This window comes from Metopolophium dirhodum, unplaced genomic scaffold (assembly GCF_019925205.1).
Source record: "Metopolophium dirhodum isolate CAU unplaced genomic scaffold, ASM1992520v1 scaffold6, whole genome shotgun sequence".
NCBI classification, from domain to species: Eukaryota; Metazoa; Arthropoda; class Insecta; order Hemiptera; family Aphididae; genus Metopolophium; species Metopolophium dirhodum.
In genome coordinates this window covers 192,049-214,252 of record NW_026869950.1, presented here as the reverse complement: position 1 = coordinate 214,252, position 22,204 = coordinate 192,049, and the positions used below count along the sequence as shown (strand labels likewise).

Here is a 22,204-nt window from a genome sequence, read left to right as displayed (position 1 = left end):
TACATTTGAGAAAAAAAAAACAAATCACAATGATCGGATTTTTCGATATTATTTATGTGAAGTGGGTAAATTTGATTTTTATCATCACAACTATAAACATTAACGGATGTTATTAATTTTTTCAATTTTTTTTATTTGATTAATTGGGTAATCAATACAATTCAAATTAAGCCCACTTTTTTTTCCAAAAAATTAAAATATTTAATACTAAAATTAATTTTATTTTTTTTTTCATTAAATTTTGATCATTATATTTAAAACATCTGTTGTCATAATTCATTACGTTTATATCCTTGAACATAACATGGAACGCTTTGAAAATTAAATTTATAAGATTTGTCTCAAAATACGCCTGATTGATATAATTGGCACATTCAAATGAGCAAAATATATCGATAAAATTATTATCAAATGAATATCGAACTTCCCTCACGACAAAAGCTGAAACCAACTGCCGAAAATATTCATAAACTTCACGTTCACTGTGAGTAAATGGATATTTTGCAATATTATGTTGTATTGTGATCGGCGGTATATGACTAATTATATTATTGAGGTTGTCGTCGTCAGGTATCATCTCTGCTAAAAATTAATAAAATGATTATATTTTGAAAATCAAAATTTTATAATGAATTAACTTACAATGAAATATTCTGCTCGCTGTATGCGACCTTCTTGCTTACCAGCTTGCTTGTTGAGTATTATTATTATTTATCTAATGAACCCCCTATTTATAAGTAACATGAAAAAGCAGATTATAAACTGTATGCCAAAAATCGTTTGATATATCCATCACTTATTCGCACGGCACTATTTTTATTATTAGCACCTTATATGTTAATGTAAACATAAAATGCGATCAAATTTCAATTATAATCATTGATGTACAAAATACTAAAAATAAAAATAGTGCAGTGCGTAGAAGTGATGGATACATCAAACGATGTTTAGGCAATACCACATATGGTAAGCAAATAAAATATACAATTTTATGCTGGTATGTAGTCAATACCAAATATCTTTTAATAAATTCGTTGATCGTTAAAAACAATGCGTATATCAGTTTTTATTTATAACCAACACCGTGTGTAACAGACATTGACATGACTATTACTATATATCATAGATATTAGTTTATATAAAATAAAGAGACCGAATGTGAATTTCATCAGTTAATTTTAAACAATACGAGTGCATAGTAATAATGTCCGACATGAGTGTTGTTATGGACGTCTCCAAAACCGAGTTTGTTCGCTAAGAAATACGTGGTGTAGGAGTTATCACTAATACTTTATTAATATAATCAGTTGTACAGAATACTTAGATTTAAATAATTAGACTTAAAAGATTAACAGAGGTTCTGCTCGATGGTCTGACAGTACTACACTGACTCTAATACAGACAGCGAGACACGGTAGGCTCAAAACTGTCCACACAGCGAATTCCCTTAGCCCGTGTGACTCTGCCTGTTCACATATTAATATGCTTACACACTATTCTATATTATACTATTACTATATATCATACTGTGTATAGCATACAGACAGGGGTTCACAACAGTGTACAAAATTCAGCCGATGAAGAAATCAATGTAAGTACCTACAAGTAGTATATATATACCATTCCTGGCGCAGTCCATATTATATCAATAAAAGATCACAAAGAAAACAATGTGTAAAAAGATCAGAAAATCGAAATGCAATAATAATTAAAATATTTTCCGCAAAACTTAATTATTAAAAATAAAAATCGAAATGCAATAATAATTAAAATATTTTTCGCAAAACTTATGTTATTAATAATTAAAAATTGAAATGCCATGATCCCCCAAAATATTTTTAAGAAAATATAAATGCAATAATAATTAAAATATTTTTTAATATAATTGTTATATTAAAAATAAAAATCTAAATGCAAAAATGTATTAAAAAGAAATTTATATTTAACACTCACCCAAATGGGGCACACGTTATTATTATATATTTTTTCTAATCTTTTTGATTTTGATTTCTAATTAGTGTATTGAGATGGTCTACAAAATCATTTCTGTCTATTTTTGTTTTATAATGTCCCCAAGCTAATGTATCAATACCATTTTCTAAAATAAATCTTTTATCATCATAAACACTTAAAGCTTTTTTGTTTTGTTCTACAGTAAAAATATCATGTTTCTTAGTTCTAAATAAATTTTGTTTAACATATTTTGATTTTTTTAGTAGTAAGCAATTTTCAAAATCATTAAAACATATTTTATTTTCCACAACATTTTTTTTAACACCTTTAGCTTTTTTAATTTCTTTTTCAGAATCTAAGATTCGATGTGAATATAATTTGGATCTTAAACCTATAAATTCAGTCATAATTTTTCCATTTAATTCATCTTTAAACTTGCCTAAGACTTTTTTGTTAACTAAAGGTAAACCATAAATATTATCTTTTGGATAATCTGAAGTGTCAAAATGATCTAACATAATTTTCATATCTTGATAAAAATCATTAGTTTTTATTTCTAATATAAGTGAATCTGTATCTGTATATAACAATCTAACTCTATTTCCATATTTTTGTTTAATTATATTATAATAAAAATCATACATTAACATTTTAGATAAATCTAAAATACTCATTCCTACATATATTGGTTGATTGAAAGTTATTTCACATTTTTTCATATGTACTGCAGCTAAATTTTCAGTAAAAATTGTTCTTCGATCAAAATTTGGTTTTGCAATTAATTTTTCTACTTGGAGTGCATTAGAACATAATCTTATATCAACATGATTTCGAATATTCATCATAGTACGTCCATAAACACTATTATTCATTAATTTGAAAAATTCTTTTTCAAAATCATTCTTAGCTTCTGATCTAAGATTAGTATTAAAATCAATATAAACTTTTAACCAAGGAGATTGACTAAATTCTAAAACTCTGTGAATTTTCTCTATTTTTAAACCTAATTTAATATATAATTTTAGTGTTTCATAATGTATAATATATTTTTTCTTATCATACAAAGTTGTTAATAATTTTGGGAGTTGTTTGTCATCAAAATGTCTTTCCGGTGCTAAAGGGAAATCTGAATGTAGATCATGAAGTTCTTCAGGATAAGTTAAATCGACTTCTAAAATATAACCTTTAGATGATTTGTCAGAAATATTCATTACATCAAAATCATTTAGATTATCAACCCATTTGAAATCTCCAGTAGGTAAATATTTACTCATTGCCCAACCGTAAAGATTATTTGCATCCAAGTATTCTAAAAATATTGATTCCTCTTTTTTTTTAAATTTATCTCCCATATATTTATTATTTGCTTTTGAATATCTTTGACTACATTGAGATAAACCACCTCTGATTCCATTTTCAAACAACAATATTTGATCTATATCTGTTAATAAATCTAATTTTACATTTGTCATTCTTAACATACAATCCCATGCAAATCCTGGTGTTGTAAAATACCACATAGGATCTAATTTATAATTTTTTAAAGAAATATCTCTAAAATTTTCTATTATGTCTGTTAATAATAAAACATCGATCTTATTATATAAACTAGTGAATTCACGCATATTTTGTATATTAAACACTTTCCAAATTTTCTGTGAGTTTTCATATTCCTCTTTAGTTATATTTTTATCAATGAGAGAACTATAAAATTTTTCAATTGGAGGTAAACATGTTTCATTAAATTTTTCTTCACAATCCATATACTCATAGGTTAGGTAACTTTAAGCTAACTTTCTAGTAACTAAATCTAAATGTTCTTCAGGAAAATATTTACTAAGTTCTTTAAATTTATTTTTTAAATTTAATTTCGAATCATTTCTTAAATTATTTGTTAACTTGTCTAAAGAACTGGGTAAAAATTTGAATGAATCTATAAATCTTAATTCTGTAGATATTTTTATGTCTTTGCCATTCCTAGTAACTACACGTGGTATAATTTTTGAAAAAGAAATATATTTTTCCTCATTATTTGCGAGCATTTTTATTTGTTCATTATCGTTCCCAAATTCTTTTATAAATAGATGGGCATCATAACCTGAAAGATTATGAAAAACAATTGGAATAAAACGTGGATTTTGGTAGTTAAGATTACAGATAGAATGTGCTGCTCCTCTATATTCTCCAGTTAAGTGGTCATGATCCCGAAACTTTTCTCATATTTTTATTTTTATTTTCTATTTCGTTTTTAAGTTTATCTTCATACAATTTAAATTTTTTAAACATCATCAGTATTTTTATAAGATTCAATATCGTCTTTAATTATTTTAAGATCATCTTCATGCAATTTTAATTTTTTAACATCATCAGTATTTTTATAATATTCGATAGTGTCTTTAATCATATTTTTAAGTATATTTTTATACAATTTTAATTCCTTAACATCATCAGTATTTTTATAATATTTAATAGTGTCTTTAATTATTTTAAGTTTATCTTCATGCAATTTTAATTTTTTAACATCATCAGTATTTTTATAATATTCAATAGTGTTTTTATATATTTTAAATTTTTTCTCTAACATTGGAGGTATTTCACTTAAATATCTTTCACAAATATGACATTTATTAGATTTATTATAATAATTATTTAATTGTTCTGCATTCAATGATTTCATAGGAACTATTTTATCATATATTTCAGAAATACTTATTTCTTCATTTTTCATACATTCATAAAATACTTGAGCTACGTTTGGGACCAGAATATGTTACAGGAGGTTTATAATCACCATTACTATATTTAATATAATAACAAAAATTATTGGGTATATGTTTCTGATAACAATTAGTAAAAGACTCTGTATCATTTGGTTGACAAGTATATATTGGTTTAAGAGTACATTCATAGTCAGCAAAAACCACAAAAGGTACTCTTAAGGAATTATTATATTTTTCAAATACTAAAGTTTTATTATAGGGTTTTGGTAGAACTATTTTAGCAGCTTTATTATTAGCACAATAATGTTTATGTTCATTTAACTTATTTTCTGTATCAAAAACTATTTAAACACATTTTACATATTTTTCTTTTATGACCATCTTTTGTCATTTGACTTCCACAAAGTTTCCATAAATCCTTAATCCAACAATAATGACCTTTATTCTCATTATCCTCTCTTAAATACATCAAATCTATATGATTTGTTTTTTCATTTATAGTTACTTCTAATGGTACAATTATATGCTTATTTTTACTTTTTTCTTCTAGGTAGTAAATATTAACAGATAAATTGTTAATTAATTTAACAAATTTTGGAACATCTTTGGTACTTACTGGAAATTCTATTTTAGATTTTTTAATTACATCATCATATTCATTTTCCCATTTTTTATATTTTGTAACTCTTTGTCCATCTTTTTTAGCAGGATGTAAAGCTGAGAGTATTGCCCAAAGAAAACATTTATCATCTTCATTTTTAACATTTATAATAGCATGTTTATCTCCAATGTTTTTAGGTAATTCAATATATGAAGAACCCTTAAAAGGAACATATTTATTTATATTTTATTCCCAAACTTAAAATTTGATGAAGTCTCCAATCAGATTCTTTCATTATAAAATCATCTTCTTCTTTTAAAATTTTAATTTTTGCATTTGTATAAAATTCATTTAAGTTAGAATTTTTTGTTAAAATTTTATTTGCTGTTTTAAAATGTTTTTCCTCATATTCCATATTTTTTTTATTTTTACCTCTCTTATATATAGCAATAAACATAATATTAACTTTTAATTTTGTTTCTTTAATAAATGTTTAAGTCGTCCTATTACTGGTTTATTTAAACGATTTAAAAATGTTTGTATATCTTTAATACCCATATTATTTTTAATAATATAAGTTTCTAATCTACTTTCAAATGCTGTTTCTTTTTTTTTTAAAACAGGTCTAATCGTGTTGTTCTTTTCAAATATATTTTCATTAAAATTGAAAACTCTATGTGGTTTGGATATTCTCTCTTTTATTGGTCTTATACCATTATTTGTGATGATGAATAGACTGCAAATGTTTTAGACCAACTGTTGTATTTAACAGTTATCTTACAAATATCACAAGTTTTATCTGCAGGTCTTTGTATGCTCTCTTGTCTTGTTCTTACATTTGTTGTTGTTGTACCTCTGTATGTTCGTCTAAATCGAGGTATAATTGTTTGATCTGGATCATTGTTTTGATGTCGAATAGATTTCAAATGTCTAGACCAATTTTTGTAACTAACTGTTAAGTTACATTTTTCACAAGTTTTGTTAACCATTTTATTATTGTTAACATTTCCTTTAACTAAAGATTCAATTTTTTTATTTTCCATTCTTTATTATATAGAATATTATTTTTTTTTTTACATTCAATATTTTAATAAAAATAATTTTTATTAAAAATAATATTTAAATAATATTAAGATCCCATACTAAATTCACACATTTTAATATTTCCTAAATCTTGAATAAACTTAATATCATCTAGAAAATGGTGAGTATAATCACCTGTTGTAATAATTTGCTCATTAGCTATTTTACAAAGTTCTAACCAAGTTGGTGAATGTAATAGTTTAGAAACATAAGGCTTTCCATTTCCAAAACCATCATCTCCTTGACTAATAATGAAAATATTTCCATCAATTGGAATTTTATTTAGATTATATTTAATACTCTCAGAATATTCATAGTATTCAAAAGCACAAAATTTCACATAACATTTATTATTTTTTTTTTGTATACTTTTTTTTATTTCATTTCGCATCACTTTCAAAAAATTAAAATTTTTTAGTCTATATTGATTAATTGGTACACCATTATATTTTGTATTAACTCTACAAGGTAAAATTGTTTGATCTATATCATTTTTTTGATGTCGAATAGATTTCAAATGAGCAGACCAACTTTTGGAACCAATTGTTAGTTAAATTACATTTATCACAAGTTTTAGCAGGATATATTTTTTTATTTAATACATCCAATTTATTATTGATATCAATTTCTTTAACTAAAGATTCAATTTTATTTAATCCTTCCATTCTTTATTATAGAAAATATTATTTTTTTTTTACATTCAATTTTTTAATAGAATAATTTCTATTAAAAAATATCATTTAAAATGTTGTTTTTTGTAACTCTTGGTTATAAAAACTCCCTATAATCTCTTCATTGTTTAAATCTATAATTTTATAAGTAATAGGATTTGTGTATAAAATTTCATTAACTATAAATATTTCTTTTGTCCAATTATTACTATATTTATTACCAAATGTTTTTTTAGAAGCTGTTATTCTTACTCTATCACCTACACTAAATTTAATTTTTGGTTTAGGTTTGTTTTTTGTAGAAAATAATTTATGAAAAACATCATCTTCGTTAGATTTATTTACTTCACAAGGTCTCATACCAATAGATCGATGTATGTCTTTGAAATTATATTTATATATTAAACTTTTTAAAATTTTAATCCATTTTTTAGAATTTGTAACTTCAAAATGTAATCTCATTTTACTGTTTAATGTTCTGTTAAATCTTTCAATAATTGACGATTTTTCTTCATTTTGGGTGTGATACATTTTAATTCCATATTCTTGCAAAACTTTTTTAAAATGTTTATTTTCAAATTCCAAACCTTTATCTGCGTGGAGTAATTTTGGTGCTTGATGATTTTGTGATATAGCTTGTTTTATTATTTTTTGAAATGTTTCTGAAACATTAATTCCATCTTTCTTTTTGAGTTCTAAAGCCCAAGAAAATTTTGAAAACGTATCTATAACAGTTATTATATAAGAATAACCCTCATTTTCATCAAAATAATTTCTCATTATAACTAAATCAGCAGCCCATAAATAATCAATACCTTTAGTAATTATTCTTCGTTTAGGAAATTTTTTTTCTAACTGGTTTATGAAGTTCTTTAGCTAATATCATTTTATCTGGGTCATTTAATTTTTTATTGGAAATATTATGTCCAATTGTAGGATTTTTTATAAATTTACTTTTATTTGTGTTACATTTAAAACATATTGATGAAATTCTCCATCTACCATTAACTGTTTCAATTTTATTTGCATTAATATTTTTTGTTTGAATTTTACATTTAAGACAATATATAGTTTCGTTCATTTTTTATATTTATATTGAAAAAAATTTTTTAAATAGAAAATTTTTAAAAAAAATTATTGAAAATAAAAAAAAAATATATTTTCTAATATAAATAAGAAATGGAAATGGAAAACTTTAAAGATGCTTTAAATAAAATGAACAATGGATATACATTTATAAAATTTAATGATTTGGAACAAGGAAAACCATACAAAGTAAATAAGTTCATAATGATTGATACAAAGTTTGGAAAAAGAATAAGTGTTGTATTAAACGATGAATATATGTTAAATTTACCAGAAAGATATACAAATGAATTTACAGAAAACAAAATAACACGGTATAATACATGTTCGGAAACAAAATTGAATCTTATTTATAATTGTGAAAAAATTTTAAAGAATGGGAAAACAAGACATGATTTTGATTTTAAATAAAAAAATTAATTTACTTTTATAAATGGTATTTATAAAAGTTAAAAAGGGTTGTATTCATTTAAACAAACCTATTCACAATAATGATAGTGATCATTTTTTAGGTCTCTATTCATTAGTTTTGAAAGGCAACAATTTTATTAATATTGAATCAGAGTGTTGTATAACAATTAAACAGAATATAATACATATAAAAACAGGTAGATATAGTATTGAACAATTGAACAAAGAAATAGAACCACTTATTATATCATTTTCTGATGAAACTAATAGAATTACAATCAAATCTCCTTGTTATTATAAATTAGATGAAAAATTAAAAAAATATTTAGGTTTTAATGGTAATATAGATTTTTCAATGACAAGTGAGAAAAAAATGTATTTTCCTATTGATGGTGAATATTACATAAATATTGAAAAAGAATGTGAATTTAGATTAGGTCGAAATGGTCAAATCCCACTAGGTACAATATTTATTGGTATTTATTCAATAGGTGAAATTGAAAATTTATTTAATTCATTCGGAACTAAATTTGTGGAAAATTTTCCTAAAATAAATCTTGAAATAAATAAAAATTTATTAAAAATAACTGCTTCAATTGGTCTGTGGTTTGATGAATATTTATCAAATTGTTTAGGCTTTAATTTTATAAAAAAATTAATCCCTATTAATAAAACATGGCCTAAAGGGAAAGAAATTGAATTAGGTGTTGTGTATACAGCACCAGATATTGCTTATACAGTAATAGGAATAAAAACTCCACAATTTTACACTCAAGGTTTCTTAAAAGAAATAAATGGTATTATTTCTAATGAAAATAGTAAAACATTATTAAAAGGAAATTATTCAATTGAGCATTTAAATATCTTATTCAATTCGATTATGAAGTTGGAAAATAATGGTGATTACATTAAAATAACAACAAAAGATAATTTTTCATTTGATAAAGATTTAAATTTAAGTTTAGGATTGAATGATACAATACATACACATTATGGAGAAAATTCATCATTAAATAATAACAACAAAATATTAGAAGTACATTGTAATATAATTGAAGAATCTATTACACATCATATTGATGAGCTATCTCATTATGATGAAGTTTTATTTTTATTTCAATATAATTCTAATAGTGCTTTGATTAAACCTCATAAAATGATATATAGACCAGTGAGTAAAAATCGATTTCAAAAGATAAAAATTTATATTTTAGATTTGAAAGGTAATATTGTTAATTTTGATGAAGAATTTATTGGTGTTCTTGATCTAATCAAAAAATAAATATGAAAAGTTGCCCTCGGAATTCCGAGGGCAACTTTTTTTCAAGATAAAATATCTTGAAAAATTAAAGTATGGAACGATTTTTTTTAAAAACTTTCATCAACTATTCCTCTTTCAATATCAAACGTATACACTGCACTAGAAATTAAACAAACATAACAAATTGTGTTCTCAGTTAAATTTTTACTGAAATCTACGTTTAAAAATTAGTGTACAGTTGGTGACCGCAATTTGACTTTGATGTCTACTCATGTTAACAACAAAAAATGGTCTCTTTTTAAACATTTGTTTATCTAAATACATTAATGGATTTTCTTCATGTGATTTATAATAGGTTTTTTTATAACTCATATGATCTTCATATGCTTGACAAAATTTCATATCATTAAAATCAAGATTTTGCAATTCATTAGGATATTTTTTTCCATTAACTTTAAAAGAATAATTTACAACATTACAATCATCAAAAAAAGCAGCATTACTATCTTGATTGTCTAGTTTATTTTTTTGAAAATAAACAACACCAAAAAATGGATGTTTATTATTTCGATAATTAGATGATAAATCGTATCTTATATTTTTTCCAGTAAGATTTCTGATTTCAATACATTGCCATTTTTTAAAATCTAAAATAAACGGTTTCTTAATTAATTCATCAACTATTTGAATTTTTGTTATTTCATCATATTCTATATTTTGCATTTGAACTTTTAATTCTAAAATATTAACTTTACCACGTTTTGCTTTAACATTTTTTGACTCTGCTGTAGCTTCAGTGTTTGTTTCTAGAATCAATGCATCATCATCAGTGTTTCTTGTAAAAATTATTTCAAATCTAGCATTGTAAATTTGTTTTATATCTTTCATTGACCCTAAACCTAAGTGTGATAAAGGAATGATGAGCTCAACACTTCCTCCTCCTTCAGATGTAGATTGAAATCCTGAATTTTGTGTAGGACCATTTCCATCAACAGCATAACTCATATAACCTTTTACTGTACTTAGTCTTCCAGTATTCTCACTTTCATCTATAATTTTATTATTTAATTTAATTGTAATTTTTTGAAACGAAAATGCTCCACCATTATCAGATAACATAACATTAGATTTTGCTGGATATTTAGTACCATCTTCTTGTACATATTCAAGTAATCAATAAAGTTTTGAATTTTTAACATTCAGAAATTTATCTTTACCATCTACTATAACTATTGTATTTCGGTTTGGTTTATTTAATTCTGTTGTGATTTGAGGTATATAACTTTCATATTGGCTATTTATTATATAATTATCATATTTATTTAAAATATTTTCCATTTTCTTATTTATATTACCAAATATATATATTTTTTTAAATAAATGGATAAAGTAAAAGTAAAATTTTTTATTGAAGATGAAAATAAAAAAAAAATCTTTATTTGAATTACCTTCACGTGTTTTAATTATAGGACCATCTGGTTGTGGTAAAACAAACTTGTTGTATAATCTGATTATAAATTATTGGATTCCTTATTTAAATCTATGTATTTTTACAAAAAATATTGATGAACCAGTCTATAAATATATTAAAAAAATATTTGATGATATACCTTCTATAAACACACATTTTTCTAATGATGAAATAATATCTGTAGATGATTGTGAAGAAAATAGTTTAGTGATTTTTGATGATTTTCTAAAAGAAAAACAAGACATGATAATTGAATATTTTATAAGATCAAGATCAAAGAATATTAGTGTTATTTATTTAACACAAAGTTATACTTCAGTAGATATAAAAACAATAAGAAATAATTTGAATGTTTTAATTGTTTTTAATCAATCAAATTATTATATTGAAAAAATATGGTCCGATTTGATTAGTGAAGATGTACCTTTAGAAAAATTTAAAGAAATTAATAGAACTTATTGTAAAAAATATGATAAAAAAAGTAAAATAAAAACATATGGTTTCATAACAATAGACTTGATAAAAAATTTAATCTATGACAATAAAGGTAATAAGATTTTATATATCGATGAATGATTATGTTTTAATTTAATTTTGTATAATAAATGGATATCAAACAAATTCAAAAAAAATTAAAAAAAAAAATTAAAAAAAATGTTACATTTGAAGATCAAACACAAAACAATTCCAAGGTAGGAAATAATTTAAAAAACACATCAGATGTAAAGATTCAGACAATAATTAATAAGAAAAAAAAATTACAAAATAGGTTTAAAGATGTATTATTAAAACCTAATGAAAAAGAGACTGTTAGGTATTATAAAAAAAGATGATGAAGGTGAAGATGAAGATAATATTAAAAAAGAAAAAAAACAATTAAAATCTACAGATGTAAATAAAATAATTAATCTTAAAAAAGATTTACAGGGTAGATTTAGAAATACAGTTGTAAAACAAAAACATGTAATTGAAGAACAACAAAAAAAGTTTGGACCAATAATAAACGCATTAACAAATGTTAATACAACAATGAATGCAGTTAAAGATGTTGCTATTAAAACTGAAGGAGACATTCAAAAATTAAATAAACCCTATTATTATCAACCTAGAAATCCAGAATTAAAAAGATTAACAAGTTCAGAAGAGACTTTTGGAACTCCAAAATATTCTAGTCAAAAATCAACAAGTAATTCTCCATTACCTAAAAATGTTATAAACTTAGGTGCTATTTCGACAAGATATTTACCAACTGTAAAAGATACTAATTCTTTTGGAATATATTATAATAAAGAAGATGATATTCATATGATTGGAAAAGATAAAATAAATTTTGAAAATGATAATATAATTTTAAATGGAAAAACATATACAGGAACTCTAGGTTTGTGGAGATTATTAACTCATGTAGATACTACCAATCCGAAATTTTATACAGATGATGATTTTAATATTTATAAAAATATATTAATTGAAACTAATTCTATATATCAAAACAATGATCCTTCAACGAAAAGAGCTAAATCAAGTCGTGGTGAAAAATATAATGATATGATTAAAAACATTTGGAGAGAAATGAATGGAATTAAAACGAATGAAAATGATGAAGAAACTACGGATAATAAAAAGAAAGAAACTACTGATAATAAAAAAAATAATAAAAAAATTAATAAAAAGAAAGAAAATAATGATGATAATGAAATTATGGAAAAGAAAGAAAATAATGAAATATTAGCTGAAGATAATCAAATAGGGGAGGGTTTAAAGAAATACACAGAAAATCGTATTGAATATCGTTATATTAGTAATGTAAACCAAGTTATAGATAATTTACAGTTTATTTCTGCAGAGGAAAGAGCTGGAAATAATAATTTTAAAAACGAAAAACTTGGTATTCTTCATTTGTTTAAAATAATTATGGAAAACCATATTGATACTCCTGAAGGTATTGAATATTTACTAAAATATGTAACTTGTTTACCAAATGATGTGAAAAATATATCAAAAGAAAAAATAATTAAACGTATACATTATATATCAATTGAAGAAAGTACAGGAAATAATATTTACCATGATGAAAAACTTGATATTCTTAATATTTGTATTAGAGAAATGGAAAAATTAATTGATATACCTATTATTGGTGCAGATTATTTATCATCATATGTTTCATGTTTACCAAAGAAAATTATTACAGGTTCAGGAATTGTTAATTTTCTTTTGAATTGTTCAAGTTTACCTCAAATACATTGGCCTGGTTATAATTATTTAGGACCGGGAACAAAGTTAGAAAAAAATAAAAAACCTATAAACAAATTAGATGAAGCTGCGAGAGAACATGATTATTTTTATAAAGATAATAAAGATACTAAAACAAGACATATTGCTGATAAAATTTTAGAACAAAAAGCAATGGAAAGATTTTATGATCCTCATAGTTCTATAGGTGAAAAAACTGCAGCCATTTTTACAGCAAATGTAATGAATGTTAAAAGACGATTTGGAATGAATTTAATTTAATTTATTTTTTTTGTATTATAAAATGAATCTAAATTTAAATAAAAAACAATTTAATAAAATATTGGAAGCTCATAAAAATAATAAAGATGTATCAATTCTAATTGAAAATAATCAAATTGATAGTGGAAAACATAAATTTATTCTTGAGCCAGAACAAATAAGAAAATTAAAAAACGCTAAAAAAAATAATACCAGATCAAGATTAGAACTTAAACATGTTCAAATTAAAAAAGGTGGATTTTTACCAATAGCTATTGCTGTGATTGAAGGCGTAAGTGCTTTGGCTGCAGGTGCAAGTGCAGTTTATACAGCAATAACTGATGCTAAACATAAAAAAAAATTGGAAGAAGAAACAATTCGACATAATACAGAGATGGAAAAAATTAGATCACAAGGTTCTGGCTTGAAAAAAAAAAAATATTGAAAAAAAAATTGAAAAAATGAATAAATTTGAAATAACAACATTTAGAAATAATATTGAAAAATTTGAAGGTATTTATACACGGTTTTGGATTAAACAAAATAATGTAAAAATTGATCCATTGAGTAATATAGATATAAATTATTTTGGAAATAAAATAAAAAATTATAGAGGGTGTTTTATGTTAAATGAATTACCTAAAACATCATGGGAAAATGAATGTGGAGTATTTAATTTAAATGATTCTACTCAAAATGGTTCTCATTGGGTTGCATGGAAAAAATAAACAATACATTTAAAATATATTTTGATCCATTTGGTCATATAGTTGGCGAGCCACCAAAAGAACTTTTAATATATTTAGGTAAAGATAATCTTTTTTGTACTGTTTCCCAATTTCAATACTATAATGATCCACCTATATGTGGTCATTTATGTTTAGAATTTATTGAAAATTATAAAAAATTTATTTAAATATCATAATTTTTTTTAATAGAAATATTTCTATTAAAAAATAACGAGTTAACGAGTCGTTTTTTACGTTAACGAGTCGTTTTTTATGTTAACGAGTCGTTTTTTTACGTTAACGAGTCGTTTTTTTTTACGTTTACGAGTCTTTTTTTACGTTAACGAGTCGTTTTTTTACGTTAACGAGTCGTTGATGTACTCATATGTATGTTTTAATAATTCGATGTTAAAAAAAATATATTTATATTATAATGAAATTAAACTTTCACTAAACAAACTACGTAAATTAATACAAGAGGAATTCCATGATTCGAATAATAATAATTAAAGTGTAATGACCTAGTTTTAATAATAATATGTAACTCGACTGATTATTTTTTAACATCCTGTTGTGGAATGTTATCAGCTGACTACTATACAATGTGAAGTATACAGTGTGATGTATACAGTGTGAAGTATACAGCGTGGTATAATTATACTAGTTTAATTTTATTTAAATAGTGTTACATAGTATACATTACATGCCTAAGCATTGTGGAGCGGTGGGTTAAGGCGTGTGTTTTGAGACTGAACATATTAGGTTCGAATCTGACTGCAGCAGATTTGTTCCTACTGTGTTTGTTCTCGTAGTAGGATTTGAAATTATGTGGGGGGCATTATAAAGCCGGCAATTGTAGCGCTTCGGGCGATTGGTGATTTACATGCGAATGTAGGTTGTCACGTGGTGCGGCCTACGTTGTCACCTTGATTTGTATCTACCTCAGTCTTGTTCCAAGGCTGACGTATATAATGTCCACCTCTGACTTTAAATTCTACAAATAAATACCTGTCTAACCCACCACGTCACAGTGCTTAGGTAAAAAAAATATCTCTGTTGTACAGACAACCAGTTCAAAAAATAAAAAATAAAAAAATTAAAAAAAGTGAGAGGTGGCCACCATTCTGGATGTCTGTACAACACAGATATTTTGCAAATTTTTTGCATTTTTTTATTAATAATGAGTTCGTATAATTATACAAAGTTAAATATTACAAGTCCTATATTTCATTTAATATTTTATAAAATCAAGGCGGATCAACACAGATATGTTTTATATGCTTATCTACACTACATATTAAAAGTTTACCCCCCGCTTCATATTTTTCATTTAAGTATAACTCCGTTGCTATTTATGTTGGAATGTTTATTTTTACATCAAACATTTTTGTTTTTAATTCTTTATAAGTCCCCCTCATAGTATCATAGTGTAAAATCGTTTTCAAAGATTTTTGGATTTTAATAACGCGCACCCTATTCGGGTGCGCGTTAAATATCAAATATTTTTTTAATAGAACAATTCTATTAAAAAATTTAATTTATTATATTATTATATTCTAAGCATTTTGTGATCGGAATCTGTACCTCCCATACCAAGACAACATATTTTAATATTTCCTAAATCTTGAACAACACAAATATCATGAAGATATTTGAAAAAATAAGTACCAGTTGTATTTATTAAATCATTAGCAATTTTACAAATTTCAAGCCATGTTGGTGATTCTAGTATTTTAGAAGCATAAGGTTTTCCATTTCCAGAAATATTGTGTCCATGATCGACAATTAAAATATTTCCTTTAATTGGAATTTTATTTAGATTATATTTCATAATTTTAATATTTTTATTTTTATTAGTATTATAGTATTCAAATTTACAAAACTTAACAAAGATTTCATTATTTAATATTGAGTTTTCTATTTCGTTTTGCATTTCATTTTTTTGTAATTTATTAAAATCATTGATAGTTGTTTCCATTATTTTATTATTTATTATATTTTTAATTTTTAAATTAATTTTTTCAATTTCTTTTTAATACATTTTGCAATTAAATATGCTATTTCGATTTTTATTTTTGATAGAACAATTCTATTAAAAAATATTTTAATTATTATTGCATTTCGATTTTGAAAAAAATATTTTGGGGTGATTTTGCAAAAAATATTTTAATTATTATTGCATTTAGATTTTCTTAAAAATATTTTGGGGGATCATGGCATTTCAATTTTTAATTATTATTGCATTTCGATTTTTATTTTTAATAATTAAGTTTTGCGGAAAATATTTTAATTATTATTGCATTTCGATTTTCTGATCTTTTTACACATTGTTTTCTTTGTGATCTTTTATTGATATAATATGGACTGCGCCAGGAATGGTATATATATACTACTCCTACATTATTATAATAATTATAATATATTATTAATATACTTTAATTTAACACCATTTATTAACAATAAGTTTAAAACATAATTATTTAAATTTAGGATCATTATTCATATCGAAAAAATGTGCAAATGCAAAAAAAAACCAAAAATCACTATGAAAGCTAAACCAAAAAAACAGAAATTAATAATGGTCAACACAAGCGATCAAAATTCAGATGATGAAGAAATTGATTTATGTACACCGGTATTATTATTATTATATTATAAACTTTTTTCTTGATTTCCTTACATTACACATCAATATGTTAAAAACATGAGTATATAAATTTAGGAACTTTATAATCATCGGAAAAATGGGCAAATGCAGAATTCTAAAAAACCTGAAACCGTTATAAAACCTAAACCAAAAAAACAGAAAGTAAAATTTTGTTTATTTTAATAATAATTTATTTATTAATTAATATTGATTTTAGTTTCAGTCGCATTTATTAAAACTGGAACAAGAATATAACGGTTTAACAACTATGGTCAATGAAAACTGCATACGCGTAAAAAAATCAGATGGTGGAAATTTTTGTATCAAAATTCCCGAAATGAAAACAGCAAGTGATTATTTGGTTATTCAAAAATACAAAACTTCGGACATGGAAAAAGTAGAGTCAAAAGACAGGTAACTATTATTATTTTGTATTAACAGAGTATATTAAGATTTACACTAGGTATCATTAAAATGAAAAAGAAAAAAAATAATTAAGTACAATATTTGTAAATTATTTGAGAAACATATAATGCCATTTCCATAGTACTATTTTATAACCTAAATAGACACGATGCTTACAACCAAACAATTTTGTGAATATAGGTATAATGATGTTTCGTCGTTGATATTAATAATATTCACACAGTATGTAAAATATTTAACTGCTCAACAATTGTGTCATCTAGTTTATTTGATAAAATATTTATGATAATATGGAAATATATACATTTATAATATACAATCATTATTGTTTTAAATAGATGGAAAACCTCAACGTTCAACGCAAAAACTATGGTGAACAAAAAAGATAAAGCTGACAATACTTGATAATATCAGCATTTAATAATTTACAAGATTTATTAATGGATAAATGTATGTGTAACAACAAAAAAAAATTGAATCTTATAAATAATAACTATATGTTTATATTATTATAGTTTCACTAAATGGAACCCCGTCACTAATATTTGTGCATTTTTTATTTATTACCAAACGGTTAAAATATTTGTGTTCAATTTTATTTTAGAAAGCTTACAATTAATTCAGTAATGTATACAATATGATTATATTATGGAAAAATATTTTGGTTTATTTTGACCAGTTAACATTTACGATTATTTATAATATATAATATATTAATTATATTTTTATCATTTATTATTAAATAAAGGTATGCATTTGACAAAATGTAATACATATAAATAATGTTTATTATGAAAGTATAATCTAATTATTATATAGTAAGCTTGCCGTATATCATGATTATTTTGGTTTTATTGGTTGGTTATATCAGGCTTTAGTATAATGTCTGCAAACGTTCCGTGATGGATTTGTTGTAATTCAAGTAAAAATGACTTCTCTTCATCCTTCAGGTCATCCATTTTGAAATTATAATCTTTAATATATGTACTGATAAAATCATTTCTAATACAATCAGGTGATAAATATAAAATATCATACTTGATAATTATATATGCATTATTGACAACAGTTTGATACATCACTAATTTATTTGATAACTCTATGATATTTGCATTTATACATGATTCCAATAATTTCAATCGATTTAAATTATCACTGGATAATGTGATTCTGTTATTATTATGATATAAATTAACTGATTCAGATTTTGCACATATTTTATAATAAACATTATTATCTAAATGTAATCGTTTTGAATATTGAACAGTGGATAAAGAACGAACAATTACATTAAAACTATCATCAGATATAAACTTATTCCATTGAAATACATTTAGTATTATACATATATCGTTTAGTTACGTTACACATGAATAAAATAATAACAGATAAAGGTTGATCAACAAGGTATCCAATATAAATGTTTTTTTTATTCTGTTGATGTATGCTGAATATTGATTTGACTACTATGGCGTCCATGATGTGTGCAGTATTGATTTAATTATTGAATTCAAGATGATAATATTTTGGCTTCGATTTCACACTAGTGGATCTTCTACGGGTCTTCAATGTTTGTCAGAGTTGACGTACCGATTGATTGATTTTTATCGATTGAAATATATGTTCCAGTTTTAATTAAATTATTAGTACTTAAACAAATAAACAAAATACAGCATAGTCAACACTACTACACTGTAAAAACACAACTAAAATCAAATCTAAAAAAAGTCAAATAAAGTGTATTGGATAACATTTTGATCACATTATGAAACTTAAAAGTGATTATTTAACTAATGATTTTTGTTTATTGATCAATATTTTTTTCAGATCAATAAACAGATAATAATTGATAACAATGCACAAACATGTATCAGGTCCGCAATCACAATTTTGGTCTGACCACGCACATAAAGTAAAATGATTATTGTTTTTTTTTTCTGTTCCGCATTTAATAGCATAGCTTTTTAATTTTGATAATAATGTATAAAATTCAGCTAATTCCTTGAAACAAAATTGTGATGGATGAATTATACCCATTTTCTGAAATGTCTCTTTCAATTTCTTTTAATAAGTCCATTGTAAATAATAACGGTTACTAATAAACTGATACAGATTAAGCTGTGCGTTATTATAATATATTATAAACAGTTATTACAAAATATAACAACTCGAAAATTGAAACATAATTTATTATAAAATTAAAAATTTCAGTTTATGAAAAAAAAAACAGAAAAAAAAACAAAAAAAATGTAGACTTATTTCCTAGTGGACTATGACACTGGGTGTAGTATTAATATACATACTTACCCTAAATTCAAATTTATCAAACGCTACACTCAACGCCTTAGCCCACTAGGCCATAAGTCTACAAATTATTTAATTACTATTTGGGTATATAAGTTAAAATAAAAAAGTAAACAGTAAAAAACTTGGATAGTAAGCACCCACAAATCTGATCGTTCAAGGGGGAAAGTCGTGGATAACCGTTTTTAAATCTCCCTGTAACAGTAAAAAACTGGGATAGTAAGCACCCACAAATACTACCTACTTTGTTTAATGATCTACTTCGTTAAATCTCAATCAGACACAAGTAAATTAGGTTATGGCAGTCAGGGCCGTTCAGAGGGGGGGGGGGGCAACGGGACCATTTTGCCCCAGGCCCCATTGTTGGAATATTTTAGGGGGCCCCCAAAAAGTCTTGATGTATAATAATTAAAAACAAAGAACTATCACCGACCACCGTTATTGAGACAAAAAATATCTTCTTTGCGTCATCCACATAATATTAATACTTAAAATAAAATTAAAATATAATTTAACACTTATACAGTCATACAATGCGCGAGTATAAAAGCATGACGTCCAGTCACGTAGTCAAAACAATTTCCTCCACCTCTCGTCTATGCCACCGTTTCTACTTAATAATATTTTAATATATTAGTATAATGTGTATATGTGTGTAGTATAATGTGGATAGATCGCGATAACGATACTCGATTTGCTACGATAGGTGACGGTGCACGCAGCACGCCATATTTTTAGACAAAAACCTATAACCGATACATTGTAGAATTGATTATTCTGAATAGTAAACCACAACCTGCACGGCCGCACCAGTCGGTTGCTTATTACTCGACAGTAGACGTATACCACACTACCACAGTGTCACTGTATTTTTATAAATTTATTACTAGCACAGTAAATAGCGATTAGCAGAAACACGAATATTAGTAAGTAATAATTGATTAAAATATATACATATTATTCTTTATTTTTATTAAAATGATTAATTTTTAATATTTCTATTAGTCTTTAAAGAAGTATATCTTCGTATTGGGGCATTAAGCTATAGTCTGTATCATTATATGTACCTGTACTTACAGAATAATACTAAATTATACCTAATACGGTTATACCTATTTACATTCATAATAACATGTTAAATTTATTGAAGAAAACATTTTTTTTTTACTTGTTATCTAAATATTTTATAGCATTTTCCAGTGGCAGACTGGGAGAAAAAACAGTTTACATGTCTATAAAATTGTATTCTATGATTATCATAGTGGTTTACCCCTCGTAAATTAATTAAAAATTGAATATAATATATATTATAATAATATTATTTAAAAAATATAAAAATGTATTCATTTATATTTGTGGTTTACCTCTCGTAAACTAATTTAAAATTGAATAAAATATATCCTATAATATTATTTAAACGAGAGACTTTTTTCCGTTTACTGTACTCGATTACTTAATTTAATTTCTAATAATTTAATCAAATATATAAGAAAGGACTTCAAAATATACTACCTCAAATATGTATTTGTCTTCGAATACTTTCTACCATTCCCACGTCTGTGTCAACGGGAGAAAGATCTTTCAGTAAACTGAAATTAATAAAAAGTTATTTACGTTCAACTACAGAAGAAAACCGCTTAAATCATTTAATACTTCTCTCCATCGAACACAAGTTGGCAAAGACTCTAGATTATGATGATGTTATAGACAGCTTTGCTGAAAAAAAAGCTAGGAAAAAGGTGTTTTGATATACATTTTAATATTTTATTTAAAATAATAAAATAATATACGTAAATTTTTTTTAATTGTCTTAATCTACCTTATCTATTTATTTAATCCTATAAACATCCAAGTTAATATTTTCTTTGAATATTTATAACCATCTAGGAATAAATTGTAGTTTTTTGTATACATGGTAATACATTGCCAATAATGTATTGAATAATATTGATATAAATAATATAAATAATATTCAATTCTATAATGTAAGTATGTAATGCAGTAGGTACATGAATTTAAATGAGCTTGATTGGTTAAGGTTTGGAAAAATACGTTCATAAACATTTTGTTATTCTCAGTGAGTATTTTGTTTATCATATCTTATTATTATGGTCGAAGGGCCCCCAAATTAATTTGCCCCTGGCCCCGAAAAACCTTGGGACGGCCCTGATGGCAGTTTAGAAATAGGAATCGGAATAACAAAACATTTAGTTTTGTGTCGGTATTCCATTTCAAACCAAATATTTTATGCGCCACAAAATGAAATGGGGCAGTCTTGATTTTCTTAATAATTTCATTTAATGCCACAACACAAAATGTGGCAGTCTATTGTTTGCTTATATAATA

At 24.4% G+C, this 22,204-nt stretch overlaps 1 protein-coding gene across 1 annotated transcript; it reads left to right on the top strand.

The window, feature by feature from the left end:
- Positions 1 to 12,106: 12,106 nt before the first annotated feature.
- LOC132953529 (MATH and LRR domain-containing protein PFE0570w-like) lies at positions 12,107 to 18,069 on the top strand. Its single transcript, XM_061025915.1, is given in 7 exon segments — positions 12,107 to 12,958; positions 15,544 to 15,584; positions 17,023 to 17,116; positions 17,204 to 17,290; positions 17,346 to 17,542; positions 17,893 to 17,956; positions 17,959 to 18,069. Coding segments are annotated over 7 exon segments (1,266 nt in total). The 5' UTR covers positions 12,107 to 12,286.
- Positions 18,070 to 22,204: the final 4,135 nt, after the last annotated feature.